At 45.6% G+C, this 27,527-nt stretch overlaps 1 protein-coding gene across 2 annotated transcripts; it reads left to right on the forward strand.

Annotated features, from left to right (window-relative positions):
• Positions 1 to 388: 388 nt before the first annotated feature.
• UBXN7 (UBX domain protein 7) lies at positions 389 to 26,918 on the forward strand. Of its 2 annotated transcripts, none has more exons than XM_053986940.1 (11): positions 389 to 466; positions 4,387 to 4,534; positions 6,692 to 6,759; positions 9,552 to 9,617; positions 11,572 to 11,684; positions 17,299 to 17,445; positions 17,822 to 17,912; positions 18,984 to 19,111; positions 19,495 to 19,888; positions 20,354 to 20,433; positions 22,048 to 26,918. In XM_053986940.1, exons 1-11 carry the CDS (start codon positions 394 to 396, stop codon positions 22,207 to 22,209), a joined length of 1,470 nt encoding a protein of 489 aa, XP_053842915.1. In that variant the 5' UTR covers positions 389 to 393; the 3' UTR covers positions 22,210 to 26,918. The 2 variants fall into 2 exon arrangements, with proteins under 2 accessions (XP_053842915.1, XP_053842916.1); XM_053986941.1 differs by lacking the exon at positions 389 to 466 and adding an exon at positions 967 to 996.
• The last annotated feature ends 609 nt before the right edge of the window (positions 26,919 to 27,527 follow it).

A 27,527-nucleotide genomic window follows, 5' to 3' on the forward strand; every position in this document is an offset into this window, starting at 1 on the left:
TCTGCTTCGCACTCGGCTCGCGGCCTGCCGGGCCCCTCGCTGCGCCGCGGGCCTCTGTACTGGGGTAAATCCGCGTGGGAAGGCCGGTTACGTGATCTGAGAGTGCCGGTCCGCTCTAAAGCCTGTGTCCCTTGGAAGCGGTGGGTCGGGAATTCCGGGGGCATTCCCAGGGAAAGCCGCTGAGGCGGAGCGGGGGAGGAAAGGAGGGCGTTGCCACGGCAACTCCCGCCTCCCGCGCGGCCGTAATGGGCGGGGCTCGTTACCTCGGCAACCGAGCTCCCGCCCCTCGCGGCGGCGGCGGGCGGGGGGAAGGGGCGCGCGCGCGGGCGGGCCCCGCGCATGCGCAGCGCGCGCCGGCCGGCGGCGCGTGTGTTGTGGTGCGGCGGCGGCAAGATGGCGGCGCCCGGGGGCTCGGCGGGCGCCGCGGCGCTGAGGGCGCTGGTCCAGCAGTTCACCGCCATCACCGGTGGGTTCGGGGCGCGGGGCGCGCCGAGGCCGCGGGGCTTACGCGGGAGGGTCCCGCCCGGCCCCCCCCCCCCCCCCGCCGGCGGGCCGGGGGCGGGAGGCGCGGGCCGAGGCGGAGCGGTTCCGGGCGCGCTGCCCCTGCCCCCGGAGCGCCTCCCGCGGGGCGCCGGCGGTGTCAGGGCCCGTCCGCGGGCGCGCCCCGGGGCCGCCCAGCGCGGCGGGCCTGCCTGGGCCCGGCCTGCTCCCTGCGCGGCGGAGAGCTCGCTTCCCTTTGAGCGGCGGCTCGGAGATTCCTCTCGGTTGTCCCGGTGGCGGGGGTGCGTGTCCTGCTCCCTCCCTGCCTCTTCCCTCCCGCCTGCGCTCCGCCCCGGGAGCCGCTTCCCGCTCCCGCGGGTGGCTCTGACGGCCGGGAGGGATCCGGGAGCTGAGCCCCGAGTCCGCCTTGGAAAAAGCAGAAATATCCTACTGCGCGGGCGACTTGAGTTCGCAATCGGGGAGAGCTGGTCGCTTTTCCGTGGAAGTTCGCGTCAGGTGACAGCTCCTGCTTCGGGTTGTGTACTTGGAGCTCTTGACCCACTTTGTGTTTAATCTGCTTCGCCGTAGTTACCCCTGGCTGATGGCTTTGCATGTCAGATGCGGCAGGAGTGGTTAATAAGATGTGTCAACTAAACAGCCAGAGGGAAGTGAAACTGCTCTAATTCGGTTATCCAGACCAGCTTCGTTTCGGATTGTGTCCCTGTTCTTGGACACACTCAAATCCTCAACAGGATGCAAGCAGGGAAATTATTGATCTCTCAGCTATTCCTAAAGAATCTTTATAGAATAAACAAAAAGAACAGCAATTATATTTTCAGTAGCATGTGCCTGTGTGTGAGATATTTGCTAAAACCTGAATCAACAGGCAGAGCTGTGCTAGAGGCTTCCTCCTCCTGACACCTTTTATGTTTAGACACGTTTTATGCTCAACATAAGAGAACCCCTCTATGCTTTCAAAAAGAAATAGCTTGCTGGGCTTCAGCCATCCACTATTAAGTGGAGTTTTGAAATTCTGTTTTTACCTTTAACAGAATTTAAGATTGCATCTAGGAGTGTGTGGAGCATGTGACAGGTGCTCACACCTCAGTGCTTTGTGTTAGTAGCTTTTTCAACTCAGAGTTGTAAGTGTATGTGCAGTCACTCCTGTCTGTGGGGAAAAGGCTGAGGGAATGTTCTGCAGCATCAGGGATGAGGAGAAATAGTCCTTGATGCTTTTCTTTGATCCTGATGGCAGAATTGTGTTTCTTTGGTGCTCTCATCCAGGCAAGTACTGCTAAGAGAATGTAACTCCTGTGTGTCTTGCTGCCTTAAGTTTTAGCTTTCATGTTTTCCAGACTCTGTACTGCATCCACGTGTAACTCTGAACTTCATATAAAGTGTTAGCAAGTTCTCCTCACAGCTCAGCCACACAAAACAAACCTTTTCCAGCCCCAGAACCAAGGACACCATTGCAGCTTCAGGCCCAAAAGTATGAACCAGTAGTGAATTGAGAGCAGACTGAGAGGATGGGACTTCATAACCTGCAGCTGTAATTGTACAATTAACCCCAATATGAAAATGGACCAAAACTTATAAAAGAGTGAAAACTCATGACCCAGGATCCATCTTGGGTGTAGCCTTGGCCAGGCTCTTGCACTGCCCAAGGTGTATCTTTTGAAGGCCTTTTAAAAAAATCCCTGCTTTATTCCTTTAACTCTGTCCAGCCTCTGTTCTAGGCAGCCTCTCAAGGATCAGTCTTCCCCAAGGAAATGATGGGATATCTGTGAAATTTGCTTTGAAACTTAACAAATACTTAGAATTTTCTGTTTTCTAGCACGAGAACTGAAAGCTTTGATATGCTGGCACTTTCCTCAGGAATGGTGAGGAATCAATGAAGGCACTTGCTGTGTCAGTGTCTCTTTAAATAATAGCAGAGAGTTGAATTGTCATTTTTCTTCCAGTTCTTGCAGATTAGTGGCTTTGCATGACTCTGCAGTGAGGTGTAGAGTGGGGTGTATGTGTTCCAGGCTCACAGGTGTGGTTTTATTGCTACAGTTAACATTGAAAAGTGCTGAAAATGCCAAAAAAAATAGTTTGAGTGAAGAACCTGAACTTCTCGTTGGTTTTTTGGGATGTCACTAATTTCTTTTTTGCACTTTCTTCAGCTCAGTTAAGGTCTTAAAAATACAGCTGCCCGTCATCCCAATGTGCTTGTTGTGGCAGGTTGGGTGTTTGGGAAACCAGTTCCCTCAGTCAGTTTGGCTTTCTCCGTGGTTTGATGTGCAGGTTATTTAGGACTGATTGATCTCCACAGTTTCAAAGTGTATTCTGTGCTCAAACCAGAGCTTCTTGAGTCTTTCCGAGAAAATCTGAGAAACATCTGAATATGTTTTGCCCAGACTGATGTTTGTGAGCCTGGTTTGGGGCAAAGTGTTGTTGCCATTTTGGTGACTTGCTGTGAAGTTAGTAAGAATTACTGCAGATTCCAAAGCTGCTCCCAGACTGGTTCAGCTGCATTTTACCACTCTTCCTCTCTACCAGCCTTTCTAAAGGAAAATAAGCTCTTTGGCACTCCACCACTTATGGAGAAGGTGCTGTAAAGAATTGAGTTGCAGGAGAGCTTCTTCTCCTGAGGGAGCTTCTGCTGATGGAATGGTTTTTGAGGAGAAGTTGGGACATAGAGGCTCATCCTCTGAGGAAAGATTTACAGGTGATGTTAGGAACTGTTGCTTCATCGTGAGCACCAACATCAAAACTGGGATTAGTTGCACTTTAGGTGTTCAAAGCCAGTCTGGACAGGGCCTGAAGCAGCCTGGAGTAGTGGAAGGTGTCCCTGCCCATGGCAGGGTGTAGGACTGGATTAGCTTTAAGCTCACTTCCAACCCAAACTGTTCCATGATTCTGTGATTTGAATAAATGTTAGTCATTATACAAAGAACTCTGTAGAAAAATACTACTTTCTCCCTCTTGGCTGCTTTTTTTTTTCCTTCTTATAGAAACTGAGCTTCTGCTGGTTTGATTTTGCCTTTCAGCAGAATCAGTAAATCAGAGTGTCTTTTCTTCCCTCTCTAAATGTCTGTTACAAGTGGATAAAAATTTTAGCAGCTGATTTAATATTCTTCCTGTTAAAATGTTAAGTCAGGTTTTCATTTTTCTTTGTGTATGCCTGCTGATGTTGGAAAATCATGGAATCATGGAATGGTTTGGCTTGGAAGGGACCTTAAAACTCATCTTGTTCTACCTGCTGTGATGGTCAGGGACATCTTCCACTGTCCCAGGGTGCTCCAAGTCTGTCCTTGGACACTTCCAGGGACGGGGCAGCCACAGCTGCTCTGGGCACCCTGTGCCAGGGCCTCCCCACCATCACAAGGAAGGATTTCTCTCCAGTATCCCATCTAACCCTGCCCTCTATCAGTGTTCAGCCATTCCCCCTTGCCTGTCCCTCCATCTCTTGTCCCCAGTCCCTCTCCAGCTCTCCTGGAGCCTCTTTAGGCACTGGAAGGGGCTCTGAGGTTTCCCTGGAGCCTTCTCTTCTCCATGTGAACACCCCCAGCTCTCCCAGCCTGGCTCCAGCCCTCACAGCACCTTCGTGGTCTCTTCTGGACTCATTCCAACAGGTCCATGTACCAGGAAAATGTCTGACCTCTAGAAGAAAATCCAGATCATGCTAAAACCCCTCAGATGGTTTCCTCTAGGTTTTCAGTTGCTGACAGGAAGAAGCCTGGCAGTCCTGACTGCAAGCATTCCCTTCCCCCTGAGCTCTGTATGTTTGTCTCCTCTCACAGTTGTGCTTCAGGGATAAATGGCAGCTGATGAACTGTTCCTCCTAATTATTAATGCTTTGAGAGAGAAAGCTGTTCTGGGCGCTTCCAGTCAAAAAGCTATGATTTCCCTTTGGCATTCCAGGTGCCAGTGAAAGCGTGGGGAAGCACATGCTTGAAGCATGCAACAACAACCTGGAGATGGCTGTCACCATGTTCCTGGACGGAGGAGGGATAGCAGAGGAGCCCAGCACCAGCTCGGCGGCGGTGTCTGCTGCCCGCCCGCACCCCGAGTACGTACCCTGAGCACGGCCGTGCCAGCCAGCCTGTGCCACTGATGGACAAAGCACAGCAAGCCAGGCAGCTGTCACTTCTCACCACAGCATTACACACTGCTTTGATCTTGGTCAGTTGATTGCTGCAGCGTTGTTCTGGCTGTTCTGGTTTGTGAGTCTCTTGCACTTCAGAAGTTTTCTGTAGCTTTCACCTACTGGTTTTTGCAAACAAAGCTCAAGTCATTAAAGTAGGGATCCACTAATAAGAGAGTCTTATTTTTAAATGCTTCAGCAATCTTGCTTTACACTGATTTGGCAGTTAGAGAATTCTCTTGGTTTGGTTCTTATAAATAAAACCACCTTACTCCCATTTAATAAATTCATAGAATTTAAGGTTGGAAAAGACCTCTAAGATCATCAAGTCCAGCCATCAACCCAACACCACCACCACGTTCACCACTAACCCATGTCCCCAAGTGCCACATGCATATGTTTATTGAACACCTCCAGGAATTGTGACTCCACCACTGCCCTGGGCAGTCTGTGCCAGTGCTTTACAACCCTTTCTGTGAAGAAATTTGCCATAATATCTGACATAAACCTTCCCTAGCACAACTTGAGGCCATTTTGTCTTACCCTGTCTCTCCTTACCTGGGAGAAGAGTCTGACTTGTGAGGGTTTTATTGTGGTGGTTTAACCAGTTTGGCACTGGAAAGGCCAAGGCCTGTACACCAGTATGCAGAGGAATCAGCAACTTCAGCACCTTCATCAGTCTCTTACACATCAGATGCCTGCAAAGGGAAGAGACTTTCCACTTAAGCATGGCAGAGAGTCTCAGTGCTGCCTCTTAATGTGACTGCTTGAGATAAAGGGAATATCTTGAGTGGTATAAATCACATTCATTAAATATGGTAAATTAAATGTAAGCCAGGCTTTTGTCTTTATGAAAATCTTCCACTCCAGGAAAAAGACAGTCCACTTAGAGAGGAAAATCCTTGCCCCTCATACTTCAGAAGCACATGTATAAATTTAAATTTAAATAATTATTTTAGTGCTAACCTTTATAGCTGATGTGAGTGGCCTTCCTACTTGACCCTTTAACAAAGTTAAAATAGGTATATAGGTTAGTATTCTTATTTCTAGACAACTTCTGGCACATCAGTGACTTCAGATTTTTCTTGGAGTACTTTCTTTTTTATACTCAACACCCTCTAGGTGCTGATCAGCTCAGTGTTCCTCCTAGGAGAGAGAACAGTAAAAGTGCAAATGGAGAGTAACTAGCTGCACAAAGCAATCAAAGATGTGGAGGGTAAGAGCAAGGTCAGTGCATCCTGCTGACATCCTGAGTTACCTTTTGAACCCTGCATGGTCAACAGCTGCCAAGTGCACACTTCACACCTTGGAAGTCTGGGGGAAGAGGGAGTTCACAGACAGGATTTAGCAATGGATGAATCCTTCTGCACGTAGATCCGTGGGCCAGGTGACCACCCTGTTGTCACAGAGATGCTTGTGATTTCCTCTCTTCTCCTAATTGTAGTTTTGGATTATCTGTAAGTGTCTGCAAGTATAACTGACTGAGCTGTTGACATGTGCGGGAGCCGAGTTATGTAAGCCAAGAACTGCTTCAGAAATGGGGGGAAATGGCCATATTGACCTTGTTTTCCTTCCTCTGGAAAAGAGAGGGTGTGACTTTCAGGTGGAAGCAAAGCGTCTTCTGACAGACAAAAACTGGTAATAAGGAAGAAAATATGTTTTTCTGTGTAGTAGCAAGGAAGGAGGATGGCAAATGGATTTTTTAACATCTTTTGGTAAGGTTTTAAAAAATTCCAAGTTCTAACAAAGTTATTCAAGAACAAAAGAAGTGTTTAAATATAGATTAACAAACCCTGGGATCAAGTCACTCAGGGGTTTGTGTAATGTTTTATCAAAGGTCATCCGTGCCATCTCTCAGTGCACAGGGTACCAGGTCCAGCAGCAGTGCCGTGAGTGGGAACAGATGCTCCCTTGAGATCCCATTTAATCCCAAACCTCTTCATTCTGTGCATTGGTACAGCAGCATCTTTAACTGGTTCATGTTGCAGGTATACTTGGAGTATAATGAGATGTGGTTTGTACAGTATTTGGAATATTATCTTCTCTCTGATATTTTCTTTTTTGTTTCTTCTCCTTTGATAGGGATGAAGTACGAGCTCCAATTCCTCAAAAGCAGGAAATCTTAGTAGAGCCTGAGCCCTTGTTTGGAGGTAGGCTTGTGTTTTGTCTTGTTATTTTGATTCTGTTTTCTTTACCTTGAGGTGAGCTAAGTGACAAAAGAAAATCAAAACTTGTTGAATATGAAGAAATAACACCATTGGTATTGAAAACCTCACACACAAGGGATGCTTTATTCCCAGAGGTGCTAATTTGCTAAATCTTGTGTCATGAGACATTGTGAGGTGGCAGCCAATTAACTTAATTAAGCATGCATCTGGGGGCCCAGAACTGTGGGATACTGCTGTAGAAATGTTTGATGTGCTGCGATGGAAGATGGAGCCTTGGCTGACAAGTAAAAATGAAGAGGACAAATGCCTGTCTCGAGATGACAGATCAGAGAGAAGGGCTGAACTCTGTGATTGCTCATACCCTTCTCCATTTCTCATGCAGGAATTTCATTTGCTCTTTAAGCTGTGCTGTGCAGCTACCTTTCTTGTCTCTGTCCTTCTCATGTGGACCAGGTCATTTCTGGGCTGGCCTTTGCCATGTCAGATGGATTGAGAGCTTTGCCCTTTTCACCAAGGAAGGCTGTGCAAGTGCTTGTCACTGCAGTGGCTGCATTTCCCACCCATGGGAAATGCTCTTTTCTATCATTTAGTTCCTGTGTTAGAAAGGAGAAGGAGGCCAAGCGTCAGGTTTACTCTGGAACTGATTTTTTCTTGACTCTGTTTTTCAACATCAGAGGGGTGTTTAGGTGGGATGCACAAGCTGAGGGAGCAAACAGTGCCAGGCAATACAGGTGCACACCACTTCCCTTTTTGCTGTACTTGCACTGATAACAATATTAGCTTTTCTAGTTTTAGTCCTTATAGCAATTTTTTTCCCTGTCTGTTTTGGGAGCTGGAAAATTTTGACTCCTTTAATATGCTTCAGTCCCTAGTCCCATCAAAAAACTTAGACTATGAATCACTGAAATGGACTAACTTAACTTCTACATACTGATGTGAGATACATAAAGTACCAGCAATTTGAAATACACACTTAATTTGCATTTGGGGCAAAAAGGCAATGACATACAAAGTATTTGCTTTCATTTAAGTATTTCTGCACTTCTGTTAGCTTTATTGATATAATTTCATGACATTCCCCTTGCTGCTGAAAAGCCACCTTGTCAGCAGCAGTGAAACTGGACTTCGAAGGTCTCAACCATAAGATGCAGTGACATGAAAACAAGGGCACACTGTGTTCATCTAATCCTTGCACTTCCCATCCTACCTGGATTTTGAAAGTGGGGAGTTTAGTAGCAGAGAAGGCCAGTTCTGCAGCAGGAAATGTGCATCCAGAGGAGGATGCCCTGCTGATGCCTCTCTGAAGATAGAGGAGCTCTCTGCACTTTTTCCTGTGGCCCAACAGCGTTTTTGACAAAGATCTGTTGACTCCTGTGGGTTATTAGGATTCAGATCTGCTAATTCTAATGCTTGGTGTTCTTATACCTACCTGTTACACACTGATCTCAGTCACACTGTCACTGACCATCCACTGACCTGGGTCAGTGATTTCCTCCTGGCACTGTCTGATCCACCAGTGCCACTTGTGTTTCTGGCACAGAGCAGCCTGCCAGAGTAGCTGAGCCTGAAGAGATAATTGGTCTCAGCTCTAGACTTACAGCAGGGGAGGTGGCAGTTTCTGTTTTTAAGGGTCATACTGGGGTGGTTGTTTTTTCCAGCTGAAGAGGTGACCCTCTGTATTTGTGCTCTGCTGGATACATGGATCCCATCATTCAGTATAAAGGATCCTCCTGGATTGCTGAGAGCCTCCTTACCTGTGCTGCCTGGCTCGAGCTGAGCCTGGCAGGGACATGCTGCTTTTGCTGAAGTGGTCCTTCAGTTGCTGTTCCAACTGAGTTTAAGTTGTTCTGAGGTTGGCTTGTGCCTGAGCACTCAGGGTGAAGGAGATCTTACTCCCTGGAGTTGAGAGGTGTTATTCCCAGCACATCCCTTGTTCAGGCTTGCTTTCTTTTTCCATGATGGGCTGTATCATCACATTTCCACTGGGTATAGGCTGTATTTATCTTACTTCAATTTGTTTATTATGTCTTGTAGCAATTGGGCTTTGAAAGTTCTGTCTTTCAGTTGATAGGAAAGGAGATAAGTAGCTGGAATAATCTTGGCAGGCAGTTCTGTCTTCCTTCCAAGTGCAGTGCTTGTGCTGTACCTTAGGACTTCAGTGGGACTTGAGGGTGCTATTTCTGATACCTTCCTGGGCTCTCTGTCCAGCTGCAGCTAATCAGTTCTGAAGGTTTCCTTGCAAACAGTAATGCTGGATCTACTGGAAGAGTGTGGCTGTTCAGTCCAGCCAAGAAGCTGGGACAGGATCAGGATAAGAGTTTAGAAAAGAGTAGAAATGCATTGTAGAAAAAACAAATGTGCTTCTTCATTAAAAAAAAAAATGCTCGTGGAGTTTAATCTTTTGAAGTTTTTCATCCCCTTGAAGGCCTTGGTTAAAATCTTGACTGGAATTGTGACAAGGTGATGCTGTGACAGCAGTGCCACTTCATGCTGAAGGGTCTTGGCGAGCCCATCAGAAGGGGCTTTAAGCCTCTCTGTATTGTTGATACGTGTTTTGTTTCTGGGCTAAGGTTTGCTGGAGGGACATGGATTTTACAAATTACCTTCTGCCTGTTTCCATCCATCTCCAGCCTTTCCCAATGACCTCTACTCCCACATAATCCCTGCTTGGGGTTCCTATTCCATTTTCCTACACATGTGATGGAAAGTACTAATATGCATTTATTTTGATAATATACTTTTCAAGTAATTCTTTGATTTTTTTTTTTTTTAAGCTCCTAAAAGACGCAGACCTGCTCGCTCAATATTCGATGGCTTTCGGGATTTTCAGACAGAAACCAGTAAGTGTCTACAGATCAGTACGCCTGATATTTTATTTTATTACTTTTAATGCAAATAAGATGGAGAAATCTTTCCTGTTGTAGGCTAGGACAGCTTTCAGTTGTTGAAACATTTTTAAATTGCCAATTGTGTAGCAGGGTACTTTATTAGAAGTCATAGAATTATGATTGTCACAGTATATTCTGTCTGCTTTGGTGTTGCTAACTCTCAAAACACCCCTTTTTCTGCTCTAGAGGGAACTGAAAAGGGGGAAGAATCCTAACACCCAAGTAGAAATTAAATTCATCCACTAGATATTTTTCTTGGCTAGGCAGTGGGCATTCTGGCACTTGAATTACATTGGAGTAGCCCTGAGGCTTCTTCCTTGGGCATGAGGTTCTCGTGGCTTTAATTGCTGTTTGCCCTTGGCTGTTCATGCTCAGAATCTCCAGATGCCAAAGCACTGGCTGTTATTTCATCCAGGGAGTGTCACAGAATGTGATTCTGTGACAGCACACCACCAGGTGCTTCACATCTGAGTTTCAGCTGTCGTGCTGATGTTGCTGGAGTGTTCCTGAGGTGTAACCACAGAATCAGTAAAGTTGGAAAAGTCTTCTGAGACCGAGTCCAGCTGTTTTCCCAGCACTGCCAAGGCCACCGCTGCCCCATGTCCCCAGGTGCCACATCCACGTGTCTGTTAAATCCCTGCAGGGATGGTGATTCCACTACTCCCTTGGGAAGCTGTGCCAGGGCTGGACGACCCTTTCCATGAAGAAATTGTCACTAATATCCAATCTCAGCCTCCCCTGAGGCTGTTTCCTAATCCTGTCACTGGTGACTGGGGCCCATGGACCATGTTCCCACACAGTTAGGGGTTGGCTGCCAAACTGAAAATGTTGATAGTTACTTTCTTTCCCTTTTTCCAGTAATGATGAACACAACAAGTATTGAAATCACTGTCAGCTTTAGAAGTGAAAATGCTCCATGTACAGAATCAATACCCTTACATTTTTTCTCACCATCTTCCAGCCTGGACTATCAGAGGGTGTTCCAGCCCATAGCAGGAGGGGGTGCAACTGGCTGATCTTTAGGGTTTATGGTGAAACTTTATCATGCTTTTTGGCAGAACTTGACAGGTGGACATCACTGTCTGGCTGTTTCTGGAAAAGCTGCCCTGGCCATGAAATTCCAGATTATCTCCTGGCTCCTAGGGCTGCTCCACAGCGATGCTTTATTCCCTGTGTGTCTGCTCAAGCATGGTTTTTATGCTTTGGCCCATTGACACCTCCTTCCACACTGGAAAATTTTTGACTATGGGATAGTTATTGCCCATTTCAGCTGACCTGGTTCCATAAAATATATCATGTATCTGCTGCGATTTACTTTTATTGTCCAGGGTCCTGTCTGAGTAGGAAATGTGTTCTGTATTATTTCAGATGAAATGGATCCTCTTTAAAAGAAACATCCAAAGAGATTTCTCCACATAAACTAAATCTGTTTGTTTCTTTCTTTTCTGTGGGATTGCCCCACAGCCAGCTAATGGAAATACTAAATAGAAATAGTCCTTTTAAAAGTTGCATTGCTACAATCTAGCTCAGTTTCCCATTTAAAAGCATCACTGGGGACAAGTCATTACTTTTTTTGGCTCCTTTGTTTTCAAATATTGGTATGTGACCCCTCAGGTTTATTAAGGTGTTGTTTAAAAGTGAAAGCACACGAGAAAGCTGAGACAGGGAGGTTCTGTCCTTAGACACCAGCTAATCTTGTTCAGTGGGGTCTAACCCTGGGACTCTGTAAGAGGTGTCCTGGGATTTGCACTCACTAGCTGCCCTAGCCCTGTTCTCCCCAAACCTCCTGGGAGCTCAAGAGAGTTTCACCCCAGAAGCTCTGTGATTGAGCATTTAGGCAGTAATAAATGCCCCTCATGAGTATGTGTAGTCTAATTCCACTCCCTTTCCTCTTGGGGCTGTGCAGTCCGGCAGGAGCAGGAGCTCCGGAACGGAGGGGCGGTGGACAAGAAGCTGACGACGCTGGCAGATCTCTTCAGACCTCCCATTGACCTGATGCACAAAGGCAGCTTTGAAACGGTGAGGGCTCACGTTTGGCTGCAGATCCTTGCAGAGGGGAGGGTGTCAGGATGGATCCATGGCTGCACAATCGGGAAGTTGCAAAAGACTGGGCAGTGATAAATATTTGATGGACTGCCTATGGGAATGTTGGTGACGTATTGAAGGACTTCACTGATGATGGTGTCACCTGGAATGGGCCCATAAGGATCATCGAGTCCAGCTCCTCACCATGCAGACCACGTTGTTTTATGTTTCAGTATTAGTGTGGCAAATCACATGTGGTGAAAGATTTCAGTGAGCAAGGGAGGCAGTCGGAATGGGAAAATTGCCTCCCTTGAACTGTCTCCATAGAGGATACAGAAAAAGCTGGAGTAAGATTGCTTTGCACAGGTGAGGGAGGACTTTGCAAGGGGCAGTGTGGTTTGCAGCACAGCCCTGCTGAGAAGCTCAGGTGGAGTTGACATGGCTGAGTGGCTTCTGATACCTGAGTGAGTAGAAGTATTTGAATGCAACTTTGCCATCAAGCCACAACTTCATCGTCAGTGTAGCTGTTGTTCTATAAAATCACAGTGATTGTCTTTTACTTCTGGTGGTGCTAGGGAAAGTATCCCAGAGATACAGGACACTGCCAGCTTTAAACAATCTCAGGTGTCACCTTTCCTGACTGTGTAGGCATGTGTGGATCTATTCCTAAATTGTTATGATGAGGATCAATGACTTAACTAATGATTAGAGAACATGCAGATTGGTATATATTTTTAATCTTTGAGTCCATAATTTCCAGATATTCTTCAGAAATTCCAGTTACTACTGAACTTTCTCCTGGTCTTCTTTGAATAGATGAGATTGATGATGGAGATGATCATTATTTTTACTGCATGAGAATGCAATGTAATGATTAAATGGTGCAATACAGATGTTGGAGAACCCACTGCACAAGCCTGCACAACTGACTGACTGAACAAAAATATTACTTACCTTGTTTTCACATGTGCTTTACCTGCTGTGCACAAGTACAAGAGCACTGCTGGAGAACTTTTGGTGAAACACTGTGACTTTAATGGAGTCTCCAGCTCTCATCCCATTACCCTCATCTCTCTTTTTATGCTTCCCAAATCACCGGGGATCAGTTGCCTTGTCACTAATTCTTCTGTTCTGAGGGTGCCCTCCACAATCTCCTTAACAGAATTCCATCTGTGAGAGGATGCTGGCAGAGAGCAGCAGTGTCCACCTTGGGAAGGAATTTGGTGCAGTGGAAGCAGAGGAGCAGCCTGAAGCAGGGTTTACTTTAAAAGACGTGTGTCAGGTCTTGCAGCTGAGGGTGCTTGCTGGGCCTGGGGTCCAGAGCTGTTGGTGAAACCAGCAAATGTGTGGTTAAAGGCACCAGTAAGGGGAATTCACATGGCAACAACCAGTGCTGCTGCAGGAGCAGTCAGCAAGTGCCCTCTGAGCTCTGCTGTGGAGTTTGAGATGGGGGCTTGTCTCACCTTGGGTCTTGCTGGAAACTTGAAGACTTCAGCAGTGTTGATTGTGGCATCTGTCACAGTCAGAAGTGTCAGAGAGTGAAATAACTGATTGATGGATTTGTTTGTCCTAAAGTTTCTGCATTCTTATTCAGTCCTGAAAGGTAATTTGAAAAAGAGGATGGGCTGGGGTTGGGGAAGGGGTTTGTATGTGCTCACATTGCCCTGTTCTGTGCAGTACCTGCACTCTAAAGACCTGTACTCTTTCTGGTGTTGGCACTCACCTTGCTGTGTTCTTGTACAGTTCTCTGTGCCATGGGATACCCTTCATTTCACACTGATCCTCCTCAACTTCATTGCAATATAACTCTTCACACCTTCTCACTGTGTTGACCATTTCCCTTTGCATTTTACCTTTTCTGACTGCAAACTGCTCTACTGCTTCAGCCTGGGACACTGTAGGGCCTCAGTGACCACAGTCTCCCAAAATTCATCTCTAGCAAGCTGCTGTTGGCTTCTCCCTTCTCTGTATGCTGAGATAAATGGATATAAACCATATAATAAACCAGAGATGCTCATCACATTCCAGAGTATCAAAGACTAAATCCTATCATTGTGATGCTCTTGTAGTTAAGCTTTGATCTAAGTGGGGTTTTCTTTCCAGGGTTGGTGTTTGGTGTGTTCCAGCCTCTGGAGGGGTGTGCAGGAAAACTGACAAGGTTGAGTCATGCACATTTATCAGAGAACCATTTAGGATTTAGGGCTTTGTTGGCAGGAGTGGTGACATCTGGCATTATGTATCTTTGTTGCTCATCAGCTGTTGCTGCTCTTTGGGTGCTTTAAGGTTGGTTTTTGATAGTAAGTACATGTAATTATCTTTAGTTTTCCCCAAGAAACCTCACTTTTCTTGAGTAACAAGGAAGCTTTATACCAGTAAGGCTCAAAAAATTGCTGTTTCATTTTAACTTAGTAATACTAGCTTTAGGAATAGGTGTGGTTAACTCCATGGCAGAAAAATTTTCAAGTGTTGAATGACATTATTTGGGTTTTTTTTTTACCTGCTATATATAAAAAAGCATTGTGCTCCACATGCAGAACAGCTTATGATCACTGTACTTGTAAAGTTCAGTGTGTGACTGACTAAACTAGAGTTCTCCCATTAATGTGGAATCTGTTAGGAATGAATCACTCAAGTAAAATAAATAAATTGCACACCAAACGTGTCTGTTAGAGAAGAGTGTGGTTTTGTTCTCATCTCAGTCTGCTTTCAAGAATTGCAGGCGTTCTCTCTATATGCCTGTGATGTGAGAGATGATTGAATTTGAGGGGGACACAACAATTTGACTTAGCTTGCACTTCTTCTTGTGGACAGAGATGGTTCTGGTGTGTGCAGTTCTGTGCTTAACACTCAGCAGGGTTTCAGTGAAGTGACTGAATGTCACATTGCAGAGTTTCAAGTCTTTCTGTGTGATTTCTTTTTCCCATTTAACAATAACCTTTCTTAGCCACTCCCTGCTTTACAGCTGAGACTGAGGGGTTTTTTGTTTCTACTTAAAAAGCAGCAATCATTTGGGAGCTGATCTGGTCACTGTATTCAAATGGAGAAGGTGCTTCTGGCCTGATTTGGGTCAGCACAGCTGCAGGTACAGCTGTGGCTCAGGAGTGGCTGGGTGCTGAAAGGATCTATGCCCTGCCCCAGGTAGGAAGGAGAAGTGTGGCCCAAATAGGAAATTCCTTGTTTGATAATGTCCTGCTCTGACTCTCTGTCAGCTGTTATCTTCCCCACTGAGTCACAAAAATGTCCAGAGAATCACAAGGTGCTGGCTCCACTTCCTTCTTCTCTCTGCTGCCTTGAAAGGATTGCTTTTCAACAAAACTGAGCCAGCAGGAACCACCCCAACATTTCTAAACCATACATGTTCAGAGAAGTCAAATGAGGGGAAAACTTATTTTTAGTAGTGCAAGATCCAGAGTTACACAGGGAGATCCAGCACTGAGCATAAACCAAGACTTGTCTCACAGATTGTCTCACCAGGTTGCTGGTTTGCTGCCCTAAGTTGTAATGGTGAAATACATGACTGGGCAGGAAGGGTAAAGGCACACTTAGGACAGATGGGATTGGTTTGGGTTGGTTTTTGCATCTGGGCTCCACTGGCTCTGCTCTCAAAGAGTGGCTGTGCTGTACTGCCCTGTCTGTGGGCTCTGTGAGTGCCTGCCACTGGCCTTTATACCTCAGAGGAGGAGGGGAATGGGGGGTAGACTTGGTGTTGGAAACAGAGGACCTAAATCCATCAGATCCCAGCTTTTGGGGTACACAAGCCAGCTCTTGAGCCTTCCCTTGTTGCCTTGTCACTTACCAAAATGACCCTAATATAATATAATCTCCAAATCCACAGTGTTTCTTCTCACACTGTTGTCCTTCCATCCCCTCAGAAGAACCCCTTGAGCTGTATAAGAGATAGCAGCAGTTTAACTGTGTCCTTTTAAATGTTAAATCCAAAGCTTGTTTTTAGAAGGAAAAGTAGTTTCAAAAGCTCTGCCTGTTCTGCAGGTGAAAATTCAGTTTTGCAGATTTTCTTTGTGGAATTTCCTGCTTGCATCCTTCCAAGGCTCTCAGCTGGACAGAGGAGAGGTAGAGCCAGAGGTTTTCATTAATATTAAAAGATATACAGAGTGAGGGTAGAAGAATGAGATGCACTTTCCAGCTTTCTAATTACGTTTTTTTGGGCGTGTTCTTTTAACAGATTACCTGAGAACACAGGACTAAGGCAATCAATTGACTTAAATAACATAAAGATTTTTGTTCCCTTTAAACTTGGGCAGTGCCTCTAGGCCTCATCTCATACTGGTTTCTTAGAACTACTTCTTAAAATGCAGTTAGCTCAAAACAAGTCTTTTAAATAAAAGCATGACAATTATATTTAAGACCCTTGCCAATTAGGTGTCACCTTCCCCACTTTTCTCACCTGGTGACCTGGATGCTGGCAGTGTAAATTTAGTGGTAAGTAGTGAGTGTGAGGCCCCTTGTGGGAATAGGACTATTCCATGCTTCTACCTTCATTTTTTTCCTTTGAGTAATACAAAAGCTGCCTCTGCAGGGCACTTGGCCACACAGACTGACTTTGTAGGCTGAGATTCTTGCCTTGGTGAAGCTGAGTGTGTGGGGTTCACATGTCTGTCTGTCACACAGTGATAGGACAGGCAGACTGTTCCAAACTGCACTGGCTAAAAATCATTTCAAAAGTAAAAACTTCGGTTTGGGGAACAAAGTAGTGCCCAAACAGCAAAATCTTACATAACATCCTGATTCCCCAGAATTTTTTTATCCATTGAATTCCTTAACAGTAGATTACCAGCAGGATGGTGAGCATAATTTTTAATTTTTTTTTTTCAAAGCAAAGAGAGTTCCTATGCCAGTTCCAGTCTTTCCAGGTGGTAAGAGCATTCCTGCTGTTGATATAGCCCTCTTTTTTTCAACAGGTATGACAGTTCAGCGATCAGAATTACATTCTTGATCAAACTCCTACCATTAACTTGCAACCAAGCAATCAGACAATGCCAGCTTTGTGACTCAAACCAGTAAGATTTCTTCCTGCGCCTTCCTGTCTCCCTCCCCACTTGCAGTCTGGATAAGCAGCATCAAAAAAGGATGCCTAATTGGGCAGTTGGACAGTCACAGAGTAACTCAAAACTTGGAGAGAAAAAGAAAACACACAGAGAAGGGGTCCTGTTGAATCAATGCAAGTCCTCTGTCCATTATGCAACCTACTTAACTAGATGGTCCAAGGGTTTATCTTTAGATTGAGCAGGTCTTTGTTGTCAGATCAGTGGGACTGACTACACTTTTCCCTGAATAAATACTTTATTCAGCATTGCCATGTGTGTCCCCCCTCTGAGTTGCTTTTCCCACCCTGTGCTTGGCTTGTTGAAATCCAGCAGCTCTGTTCATCGATGTGATTCTGTAATTCAACCAGGCTCATTTAAAGCAGATCCTTCAGCCCTGCCTTCTGTTTTGTGGGTGCCTTTTCACTAGCTCTGTCCATCCTCCTCACTGTGAAGGGGTTTGGTGGAAGGTCTGGCCGTGGTAGAAGCCATCTCTGATCATTGCTGGCATCGGAGCTGTCTGGCCCTTCAGTCTGATCTAACCAAGCTTTTCCTTCTGCTTCCAGGCCAAGGAGTGTGGTCAGATGCAGAACAAGTGGCTCATGATAAACATTCAGAACGTGCAAGATTTTGCCTGCCAGTGCCTCAACCGTGACGTGTGGAGCAATGAGGCTGTGAAGAACATCATCCGAGACCACTTCATTTTTTGGCAGGTGAGAAATTGCCTGGGGAAGGATGTGTGGGTAACTTGGTGCCTTGGTAAATGGGACAGTGGGGAAAAAATTGATTTGGAAAAGATGGAATTCTCCTGGTGAACCTGCAGAAAAGGTGTGTTTCATGGAGATGGAGATGGAATTCATGGATATGCATTTGAAGGCATAAACTGCCTTTTACTTGTGCAATCAAGATGTTACCACATAGTTTCTAATACATGGAGAGCTAGAGGCTTAATTCCTGCTTTTCAGAGTTACTGACAACTGTGTGTACCATTTGCAGTTTATACTGTAGAAGAGAGAGAAACTCTGTGCATTTTCAAGGTACAGTTTGTTTGTGTTCCCTCTCCAGCCACTAATCTGCCCAATTTTGTAGGTGTACCATGACAGCGAGGAAGGACAGCGGTACATACAGTTTTATAAATTAGCAGACTTCCCTTATGTCTCCATCCTGGATCCCAGGACAGGTAAGACAAGTGGCAGCTGGTTTGCCTGGAGTTATCCCATGGGAAGCACTGACAGTTGTAGTCTGGAATACCTTCCACTGCAGTTTGTGTTACATTTGGCTGAAGAATCTCTTCAAGACCTGAAGGACTGACTCAGCATGTTCCCAGAGGAACTAAGGGAATTAAACACCCAAAACTTGCAGAAATTTTGTGTATTTGAAGCTTAGCTAGTATTTTGCTTAGAAAGTGAAAATAGTTCCATCTGGTGGAAAAACTCTGAATTCTTTTTTTTAAGTCTTTCAAAAGCTTCTTGAAATCATGTGATGAATAACTACAATATTTGTAATTGCTACATGAATCTGCTTTCTGCTCCTCCCACAGAGCTTTGTGAGGCTCAGCAATGACTTTAAATTGCTTCTTAATTTTGAAATGCCATTTTGGCTTTGAGTTTATGTTTAGTTTTGCTTGTTTTTTTTACCTGAACAATCGAACTTCTCCCTCTCCCTCCATCTCTTTCAAAGTTGTTGCTTTTTCTTTTGTATCCAGCAGCTTCTTTTATCATCATATAATGCAGCTTCCTGATTATATAATGTTGGTCTGGTCTCCTGTTTCTAAGGACTGAAGTGATAGTGCCTGTGATCAGAGCTGAGACCTCTGTGTAGCTGACTTAAACCACCCAAAAATACATACATTTTTTAATATTGCAGCTGAAGCTAGAATACTCTTCTTAGCACTTTCCTTCTGAGAACAAATGCTGTTTGCCAAGGGTTAGAATCAATTTGGCAAGAATGGAGAAATGCTTCTTCATAAACTCAGTGGTTTGGTTTCAAGTCCAAATTCACCATTTTGTGAATGAAAAGAAAATAATGGAAATAAACTGTGTCTGTATCCATGTCTGTCCATTTTCAAGGGGGTGGAAGGAGGAAGCTCCATTATTATCAGGTGGTAGCCTGTGGGAAGCTGCAATATTAATAATACTACTAATATGTAGTTCTCAAACAGGGACTCCTGCAGCAGTGAGTTGATGTGTTTGACCACTAAACCGCAGTGTTTTGCTGAAATTTTGTTTTATTGCCACCTTTTGTTCCCTAGGCCAGAAGCTCGTGGAGTGGCACCAGTTAGATGTGACTTCTTTCTTGGACCAAGTGACCGGGTTCCTGAGCGAGCACGGCCAGCTGGACGGCCACTCCAGCAGCCCTCCCCAGAAATGCTCCCGCTCAGTAAGTGTGAGGCTCCTTGGGAGACAGCCTGAAGGAGCATTCTGACCTGTGCTTGTCCAGCTCTCCTGATTTCCCAGACAGACTCAAGGAGTTAGTGCAGGGCCATGCAGAAACACAGCGTGCCAGGGAATGCCTTCTCCCAGGGTCACTGTTTGTGCTTTTGGCACTTGGTTTGGATTTAGTAGCCAGAGTGTGAAAGGAATATTGATTACTCCATGCAGAACTCCAAGGAGAAGCCATTAATTAATTACAGCATGCCTAGCTTTCCCTGCTGTGCATTCCTGACAGGCTTAGTGGCTTCCCTTCTGGAAGACTGATGTCCTTTTGGTTTTCAGTAGATGTTTGAAGGCAGTTGTGATGTACGTGTTGTCTGCATCCCACAGGAGAGTCTCATCGATGCCAGTGAGGACAGCCAGCTGGAAGCTGCCATCAGAGCCTCGCTCCAGGAGACACATTTTGATTCCTCACAGGCCAAGCAGGAGAGCCGGTCGGATGAGGAGTCGGAGTCGGAGATTTTTTCTGGAAGCGAAGAGTTTATTTCTGTTTGTGGATCTGAGGAGGAGGAGGAGTCAGAGATTCCAGCGAAGCTGAGAAAGTCTCCACACAAGGACTTGGGGTATAAAAAAGAGGAGAGCCGGAGGCCTCAGCCTGAGCCCTCTGCAAGGACTGAGCCTGGGACAACATCAAACCACAGAGTGCTGCCCTGCATTGATGCGGGGGCACTGGAGGAGTCACCTGACAAGCCTGAAAGTACCTTCCGGGGCCTGGACGCGAATGGTAAGTGCCCGTTTTTTATTGCTTTTGTTGTGGCTTTTTGCCTGAAGCTGTTCATAGGCTGCCAAGCCTGGTTTCATCCCTTCTTTTAAAAATCCCTTCTGATTTCCTCCCTCCTTGCCAGCAGACGTGTGAGTGATTCACCAGCAGCACCACTTGGGCACAGCAGTGCCCCGGCCTGCAGAGCCCTCTGGGTTCCCTGACTGGGGTCTCACCCAGGAGTAAAGTCCACTCTGGTGTAACACAGGTGCAGTGTGCTCTGGGCACACTGCCTGGGGTCAGTCACTGCTGCTTTGGAAGAGTCTTGAGCCTGATGTTTGCATTTTGAGCATTGTGGTAGAAATTTATCTCCACAGGCTGGAACTTGTGTTTGTCTGCAGTTGCTCACCCTGCTGTGCTGTCCCACCTAAAATCTACACAGGAGCTCAGCTGCCCTGGTGTTAACTCGTGATAATTTCATTTGTGTAGGACCAAAGGCACAGCTGATGCTGAGGTATCCAGATGGAAAGAGGGAACAAGTTTCACTGCCTGAGCAAGCTAAACTTCTGGTGAGTGGACTTAATGGGAATCCTTGTCTGAGTAGAGGAAAGATGAAACTGGGGAATTTCTGTGCCTAGGGTGACACCGTTGAAATCTGATCTAGTGGGAGAGGTGTATCCAGGGGGTGCTTGCACTGTGTTCCATGTCATTCCTCTGGTAACTACTGGCTCTGTGTGTCTCCACTGCAGCTTGGGTTTTGTGTACACTCCAGTGTCTTCCTCAATCCCCACACTGCTCATTTCCATTATAAAATGACTCTCAATGGCTTTTGCATTAATCGTTAATTACCATAAAATGCTCTCAGCTTTCTCATTTCTGGGGCTTTGTTTCTAAAAGTAGTTGGTTCCCATGGTAAAATCAGAGGCAAAACTCCTTATTCTCCATCTCTCCCATCATACTTCCACCCTCCCTTCTGGACATGGACGTTGGAGCAGACTTTGGAGGAAGCTCTCCCAAAACAAATGTATTACAGAATGTGGTGGTTTTGCATGGGAAGTAGAATTTTGGTCAATTACTGTGCCTCAGGTGTGTGTCTCAACTGTGCTTTGGGCTCCTTACCTTGGAGAAATCCATGTGAATGACATTTCCATCAAAATTTTCCAGGTGTTTACCTGGGAGCAGAGTGTAAAGAGGTTACTGTGCTCATGTTTGCCATGAGTTTTCAGGAGACAGTGGCCAGTTAAGCTCATTTACATGTAATCAATCTAACAGCTGGAGTCATAGGGAAGGCAAAAGCACACGTTATCAGAAGGATTTTGTGTAGATTTGGGAGAAAAGTGTCCTATCTTACAAAAACTGGGGCTATTGCCTAGCCAGCAGCTCTAGGAATGTACAGTATCCTTAGCTCATGTTCTCATCCTTGACTCTCCTGCTTGAAAATAAAAGGAAAAAAAGGCTTGCCTGCCTTTTGAATGCAGCTTGTTAAGTAAATTTGCATGTATTATTAAATATGTAGCACTTTTGAATACTTAAGCAATTCATTTAGGCAGTACAAAAGTGTAATATTGAAATAAATCCTGACTTTCGGTTTGGCTCCTTTTATGGACTGTGGGAGTTAAAGGAAATTTATCTCAGCGTATGATTTCCCTTCTGCTCTACAGTCAGCAGAGAAATTTAGCTGAGTCAAGGTTTGTGGGTAAAGATATCTTTTGGTTGCAGAGCTGAACAAGCAGCCTTTGTGCTCATCTTATGTGATCTTCTGGAGCCTTTCAGTCAGATCCCGATTGAGTCTCAGGTGTTTCTTTGTGAGCATCATTTCCATACTGATTTTTTTCAGGCTTTAGTTGCTTCCATTTTAAAGCTGGCTAGAACTAGCAAAAGAAATTGCTTAAGGAGACAGTTGCACTTCAGGAGTTTTAACTGTCAATACTCCCCAACACTGGTTTTAAAAATGTTTTATTTTTAATCATTGTGTTGTTATTGACGAAGCACTGGCTTCCTTACACACATTATTTCCAAGAGGTGCTTATGCTTCCAATATTACTATGATGCCCTTTCTTCCCCTCAAGCAAAAAAAAAAAAAAAAGGAAAAAAAAATTTAAAAGGCAACACTTTTTAAAGGAAAACAGGATTTTTTCCCATTCTGACTTCTGTGACACTGGTTTGCCTTCCTTTCTCCCCAGGCTCTTGTGAAACACGTCCAGTCGAAAGGATACCCCAACGAGCGCTTTGAACTGCTCACCAACTTCCCCCGGAGGAAACTCTCCCACCTGGACTATGAGATCACGTTACAGGAGGCAGGCCTGTGTCCTCAAGAGACTGTCTTTGTGCAGGAAAGGAATTAGCACTGTGGCCTGAGTTCTCCCAGCCTTCCTCCCTCTCCTCTTTGCCCAGGACAAGAATCGTTAAATATGCAGTTAAGGGTCGTGGCATTGCAGTGCTGGAATCAGGCAGCTGACTGGCCCTTCCTTCTCCCTCTTCCTCTCTCTCCCTCCCTTCTCCCTCTCTAGTGACCAAATGAGAGTGCTCAGAGTTTTATTTTCTTCCTCAGCTGCAGAGAGCATTGGGAAGATCATCTTTCCTCTGCTTTCCTGGAATAAAGTAAAACAGTGATCTGTGTATCCAGCATGCTGGAGCTTGGAGTGGCCATAATACACAAACCCTTCTCGCTGCTATTCTTAAATCTGTTTTGTTTAATTTATTTTTGAAAGAGTGTGTGATGAGGCACAGAGGCATCTCTCTGTAAGGAGAGGGCATAACCTTCAGGACAGTCTTTCCTTTGTTTGGATTCCCTACACAAAAGGTCTCCATTAACCTTCCAGCCTTCTCTTATCCAGCACTCTGGTTTTGGAAAGGAGTTGGGTTAAGCCGTGGTAAAATGCTCTGCTCCACCTAATTCAAAGGCTTCTAGATTGCCTGCCTGTTTTCCTCCTGCTTTAAATTGCCAGTGGACATAGTAAAGAAGCCAGCCAACCCCCCAGAAATCCATATGGGATTGACTGCTTGGCGCAGAGGGAAAGCTGTGAGTCCAGTGCTGGAGCAGAACCAGCTCCTTGGTGGGGGTGGGTGGGTTATCCATGTTCCCTTCCCAGCATCCTCAAAGTGTTTCCTTACTTGCTCTCAGGATTTTGCAAATAACAAAGGTACTGTAAAGGTTTTGGATTCTCTGAAAACACCTGCCACAGAGACCTGATAGTCAGTTGGCTTGTTTCCTTGGCACAGTGGTTGGTTTTTCTAGGAGTGAGTGGCTTTACAGGGGTTTTACAGCACTGACAGCATTGAGCATCAATTAATGCTTCATAAAACACTTCCCAGCCTGGTGCCTTGAAATCCCTGGGATGATTTTTGTTCCATTTCTGTGTTCATCTACTGTCACTTAACTCTAAATTTGGAGGGCTGCATGGAAAACTGCTCCTTGGTGCAGGCTTTCCTTTCAGCTCTGGAAACTGGCACCACAAGTCAGTGCCCTGGTTTTCCTCCAGTGTCTTCTCTAGACATGGAGCTCTTGGTCAGTTGGTGTTCCATAGGGACAGGAGTTAACTGGCACAGCCCTCAGCATGGTGTGGTGGATTTGTGTATTCACAACTAAAAACTCAGTTTAACATGGTCTTCAGTCACTGAGGAGAAAGGCACATGGGACCTGGCATAACTGCTGACTTTTTCTGCCTCTCTCTAATGATTTTCTTTGTTAAAGACTTTAATAGTCAGAAATTTTACATATTCCAGTTTTTCAAGATATTTTGCCTTTGATTTCATACTAGCATCTGTACTTTGGAACCTCTAAATGCAAGAAATCACAGAAAATGTCTGGCATTCCCCATGAAAACATCAGCTCACAGCTGTCTCCTGCTTCTAATTGAGGTTTGACGTGTAATCATGCAATTGTAGATGTTGATTTCCCTTTCTGCTGCAGGATGTAGCATCAGGAAAGCAGAATCTCATCTCAGTTTCCTGATCAGTGGTTGATGGGACACCAGATGTCATCTTTGGTTTGTAAAGACCCCCAGGTGTGGAGGCTGCTCCCAGCTTGGGGAAGTGAGGGGGAGTCTTGTGTTTGGCCTATGGAGGAGCAGTGGCACCTCTAGACTGAAGGATGCTTTAGTTCCTGGATATCCAGATCCCTAATTCACATTTCCATGTAGACCTAAAGCTTCCTGAAGCAGCTCCAGTTGTCTGGTTGGAATGTGGTTTATTGGCACCTTCTCTCCCGTGGCCCTCCCAGGCCTGCTCCTGTGTGTGGGGCTGGGCTGAACGCTGGTGAGACCAGGAATTGCTCAAACAGGGGAAAGAAGAAAGGGAAGTTGAACATTTATACTGAGAATGGCATTTTCTTGTGGTTTCTAGGAGTTTGTTCTGTTCCAGGAAACTGTGATCCTGGGTGGGATTTTTTGTATCTGTCTCACAGTGTGTTTTTTTCTATCACCTTTCTTTTGCTTTGCTTTGAGAACAAGAAACAGAGAAAAAAAATTTTGAGGAATACATATCCCTGCATGTGGCTCTTCTCTTTGTTCATTCCACCCTCTCTCCTTCCCAACCCAAACAAACCCAGTGCCACACATCAGCTGTGCTGTGGGGGCTGAAAGCTGATGAGAAACTGCACCAAGCAGGATACAAGCTCTTCAGCTCTTCATCCCTTTGGAGGAGTGTGTTTTGCTGGCCTGAGGAATGTGGTGAAAGCACAAATCAAGTCCTGCCTGGGACAGGACAGCTCCTGGCAGTGAAGGTGATGGGTTGGGCAATGTTTAAAGAGCCTTTAAACAGTCACTTATAGATGTGAAATCTGAAGCTCAAATTGCGTTCGCTGGAAAAAATGTGTTAAATTTGGTTGGGAAATACGATGTTGAGCTTTGAAGGACAAAGGAAACCAATCCTTCAAAAGCTGTGGTTTGTGGCTTCCTGTGAGTGTCACTGGGTCAGGATTTGCCTGTGGTGCTGCAGGAGCTGGTGGTGTTGAAGGAGCAGCAGTGCATGCGGGCAGTGCAGGTTTTTCTGAGTGGAGAGCTGTCAGGGCTGTCGTGTTTGAAGCTGGAGCTCCTTGCTGCTGGTGGAGATGTTCCCTTTGCCTGTGCTCTTCATCTAACATGGCTTTGTTTTGGGATGTAATGTCCAGTAGTCCCAGTCACATCCAGGATCCTGGAACAGAAGGGGAAACAAGCTCTGGCTTTCCCTGCCAGATGCAGCTGACACATTTACTTCCCACTTCAGAGGAGTACAGAAGGATTTTGTCTTTCTGATGCTGCATGCTCTTAAGTCAAGCTGACAGCATTCCCCATTGACCTAAAAAAGGGCAGGTAGAGGCTGGGCCAAACATTTCTGGCCGTACTTGTGTTACTTTCTTCAGGCTTTGAACCAAGGTCTGTGATTTTTATGATTTCTGACATTGATGGACTGCAGTGCATTGCTTTTCCTGGTAAATCAGTTCAGTTAACACCATTGATCTTAGAGGAATGTCCAGGATTTGCAGGTAGCCTTGTAAAATACTGCTGCCTGTAAAAAGCATCCAGGTGTACCATTAGTCCTAAGTAGATTTAACAGGAATTTTCCATCAGCTCTTCCCAGAGCTCCCTGACCTTCTCCTCACTGTTAGGGGGAAGTGACACCTCTCCTTTGTCCAGCTTGTGTTTCACAGGATCCATGTCCTTCAGAGCTGATTTGTACGCTCAGCTTGCCCTGGCACTGGTGCTGTGGTTTGTACCTTTGCAGAATCTGGGTTTGGTGCAGGTTTTACTAACTCAGCCTCTCTCTGCTGAAGGGTCTCAAATTCCTGTCAGAGCACCGAGCTTCTTCACTGGGACTCGAGCAACAAGGGCTAAATTAAAACCAGTTTTCTTTTGGGGGAAGGGCAGCATTTTGGGCTGTTTGTCAGGTAGCAAACACTGCAGAGATGCTTGAAACATGGTGGTTTTTTGGTAAACCACATAAAAATGAGATATTAACATAGGGTTCTGTATAGGAATGTCCGTGTGAGTGGGAAGATCTGTATCATTTCAGGGCCTCATCACTTCATTTTTATTCCTTTTTAGTTTGTACTAAATGTCACTGTTTTCTTCTGGTTTAATCTCTGTTCAGTGAAGTTGATAAGACAGGCAGTCTGGTGTTCCAAGAGGAGAAGGGGTGGCAGAGATGTGCTTTAGGTGGGTGAGGGGCAAAGTCGCTGTCCTTAAGGACCGGCTGTGCCTTGTCTGGCTGTTCCCATAGGCTCAAATCCAGCCTCTGCTCTCCCTCACCCTTTCTATTTATTTATTTTCACAAGTGATTTTCTCTAAGTGGAACAGCTCCTGTTTCAAAGACAGAACAAACTGATGCTGAGCCCTGTACTGGCTGCGTTGTTGGAAGTACCCACAGGCCTGTGTGGATTTGGAGCTGGTGAGGTCAATGGATGCCCCTTCTGTGCTGACTTTTTCCTGTCTCCTCTTGTCCTTGGGATGCTCGGTGTCTGTGCAGTCCCAACAAACAGAGCCATATGTATATACACACACAGGGCTTCAGTCAGAGGCTGCTGCACCTGGCAGCAGTGCCTTGACCTGCCTCGGGTTATCCACTGTGTTCCAAGGGCACCTTGGGAGTGAGCACAGAAATTGGGGATTTGGTCAGTGACAGATCACTGGGAGTGTCTGCAGTGCAGAGAAAAGTCACTTTGTAACTGTGAAATGGTGCCCAGATTGAAGGTGTAGAACTGAAACTGTGTGGAGCAGGGGATGAGGTGCTATTTTTATAGACCAGATTTATATGAAGAACATCTGGGTAAAACTCAACTCAGAGACACCAGACTCTAGGACAGATTATTTTTAAAAAATGAGGCTGTTTCCTGGAACTGGGGAACATCCAGTTTCTAAGGAACAGCTTTTCACAATGGTCAGTTTATTCAATAATAGCAACTTCACATGGGAGGAGGGAGAGGATTAATTTGGAAGTTTTCAGCTCACTGTGCTGGGAGGGACCAAACTCAAGGAAACCTCTGATCTATATACACAACTGCTGCATTTTTTATAAATATATGTAAATGTCCTATTGTAATATTTGATCCTGGAAATAAAACAAACTGTTTTCAGTAGCTTTCTTCAGCTCTTGGTTTTTTTGGGGTTGGGGTTTATTTGTTGCTTTAGTTCTAATGGAAGTCTGTCCCTGTGTTATTTGTGGAGTTCCTGAGTTTTTCCTTAAGGATACTGGGCTAGAAGGATAAGGAGCTGTAGATGACAGCACTTCCCAAGAAAACTTCAGGCTGTTGTAGAGAATAGAAAATCTTGAAGTGAGACAAACTTACAGGACCTTGACAGGAAAAATACCCATATGAAAGCTAATAAAAAGGGGCAGGGCTAGGATTTTCCATCCTTCTCAATGAAAGAGCAGAGGAAATGGAGCTTTCTATTCTGACCTGTCAGTGTCCTCCTGGTAAGCTGGTGGCAAGGCAGAGCCTCTGACTTGTGCAGTTGAGTTTGGGCTCCTTGGGACATTCCTGTCATGGCCTGGCATGAAATGCCAAGGAGCAGGGGCCCTTCTGGACCAGGACTTGGCAGGTGCAGTGGAGAAAGAGAAATTAAGAAATCAGGTTTGGGTCATGCTCGTGTTGCTGACTGTAGGTAAGTCTCCACTGTGGAGCTCAGCCCCTGCCACGGTCTTGAAGCTGGAAAACCCTGAACTCTTCACACAGCCTAGGAAAATA

Source organism: Vidua macroura, chromosome 10, assembly GCF_024509145.1.
Source record: "Vidua macroura isolate BioBank_ID:100142 chromosome 10, ASM2450914v1, whole genome shotgun sequence".
NCBI classification, from domain to species: domain Eukaryota; kingdom Metazoa; phylum Chordata; class Aves; order Passeriformes; family Viduidae; genus Vidua; species Vidua macroura.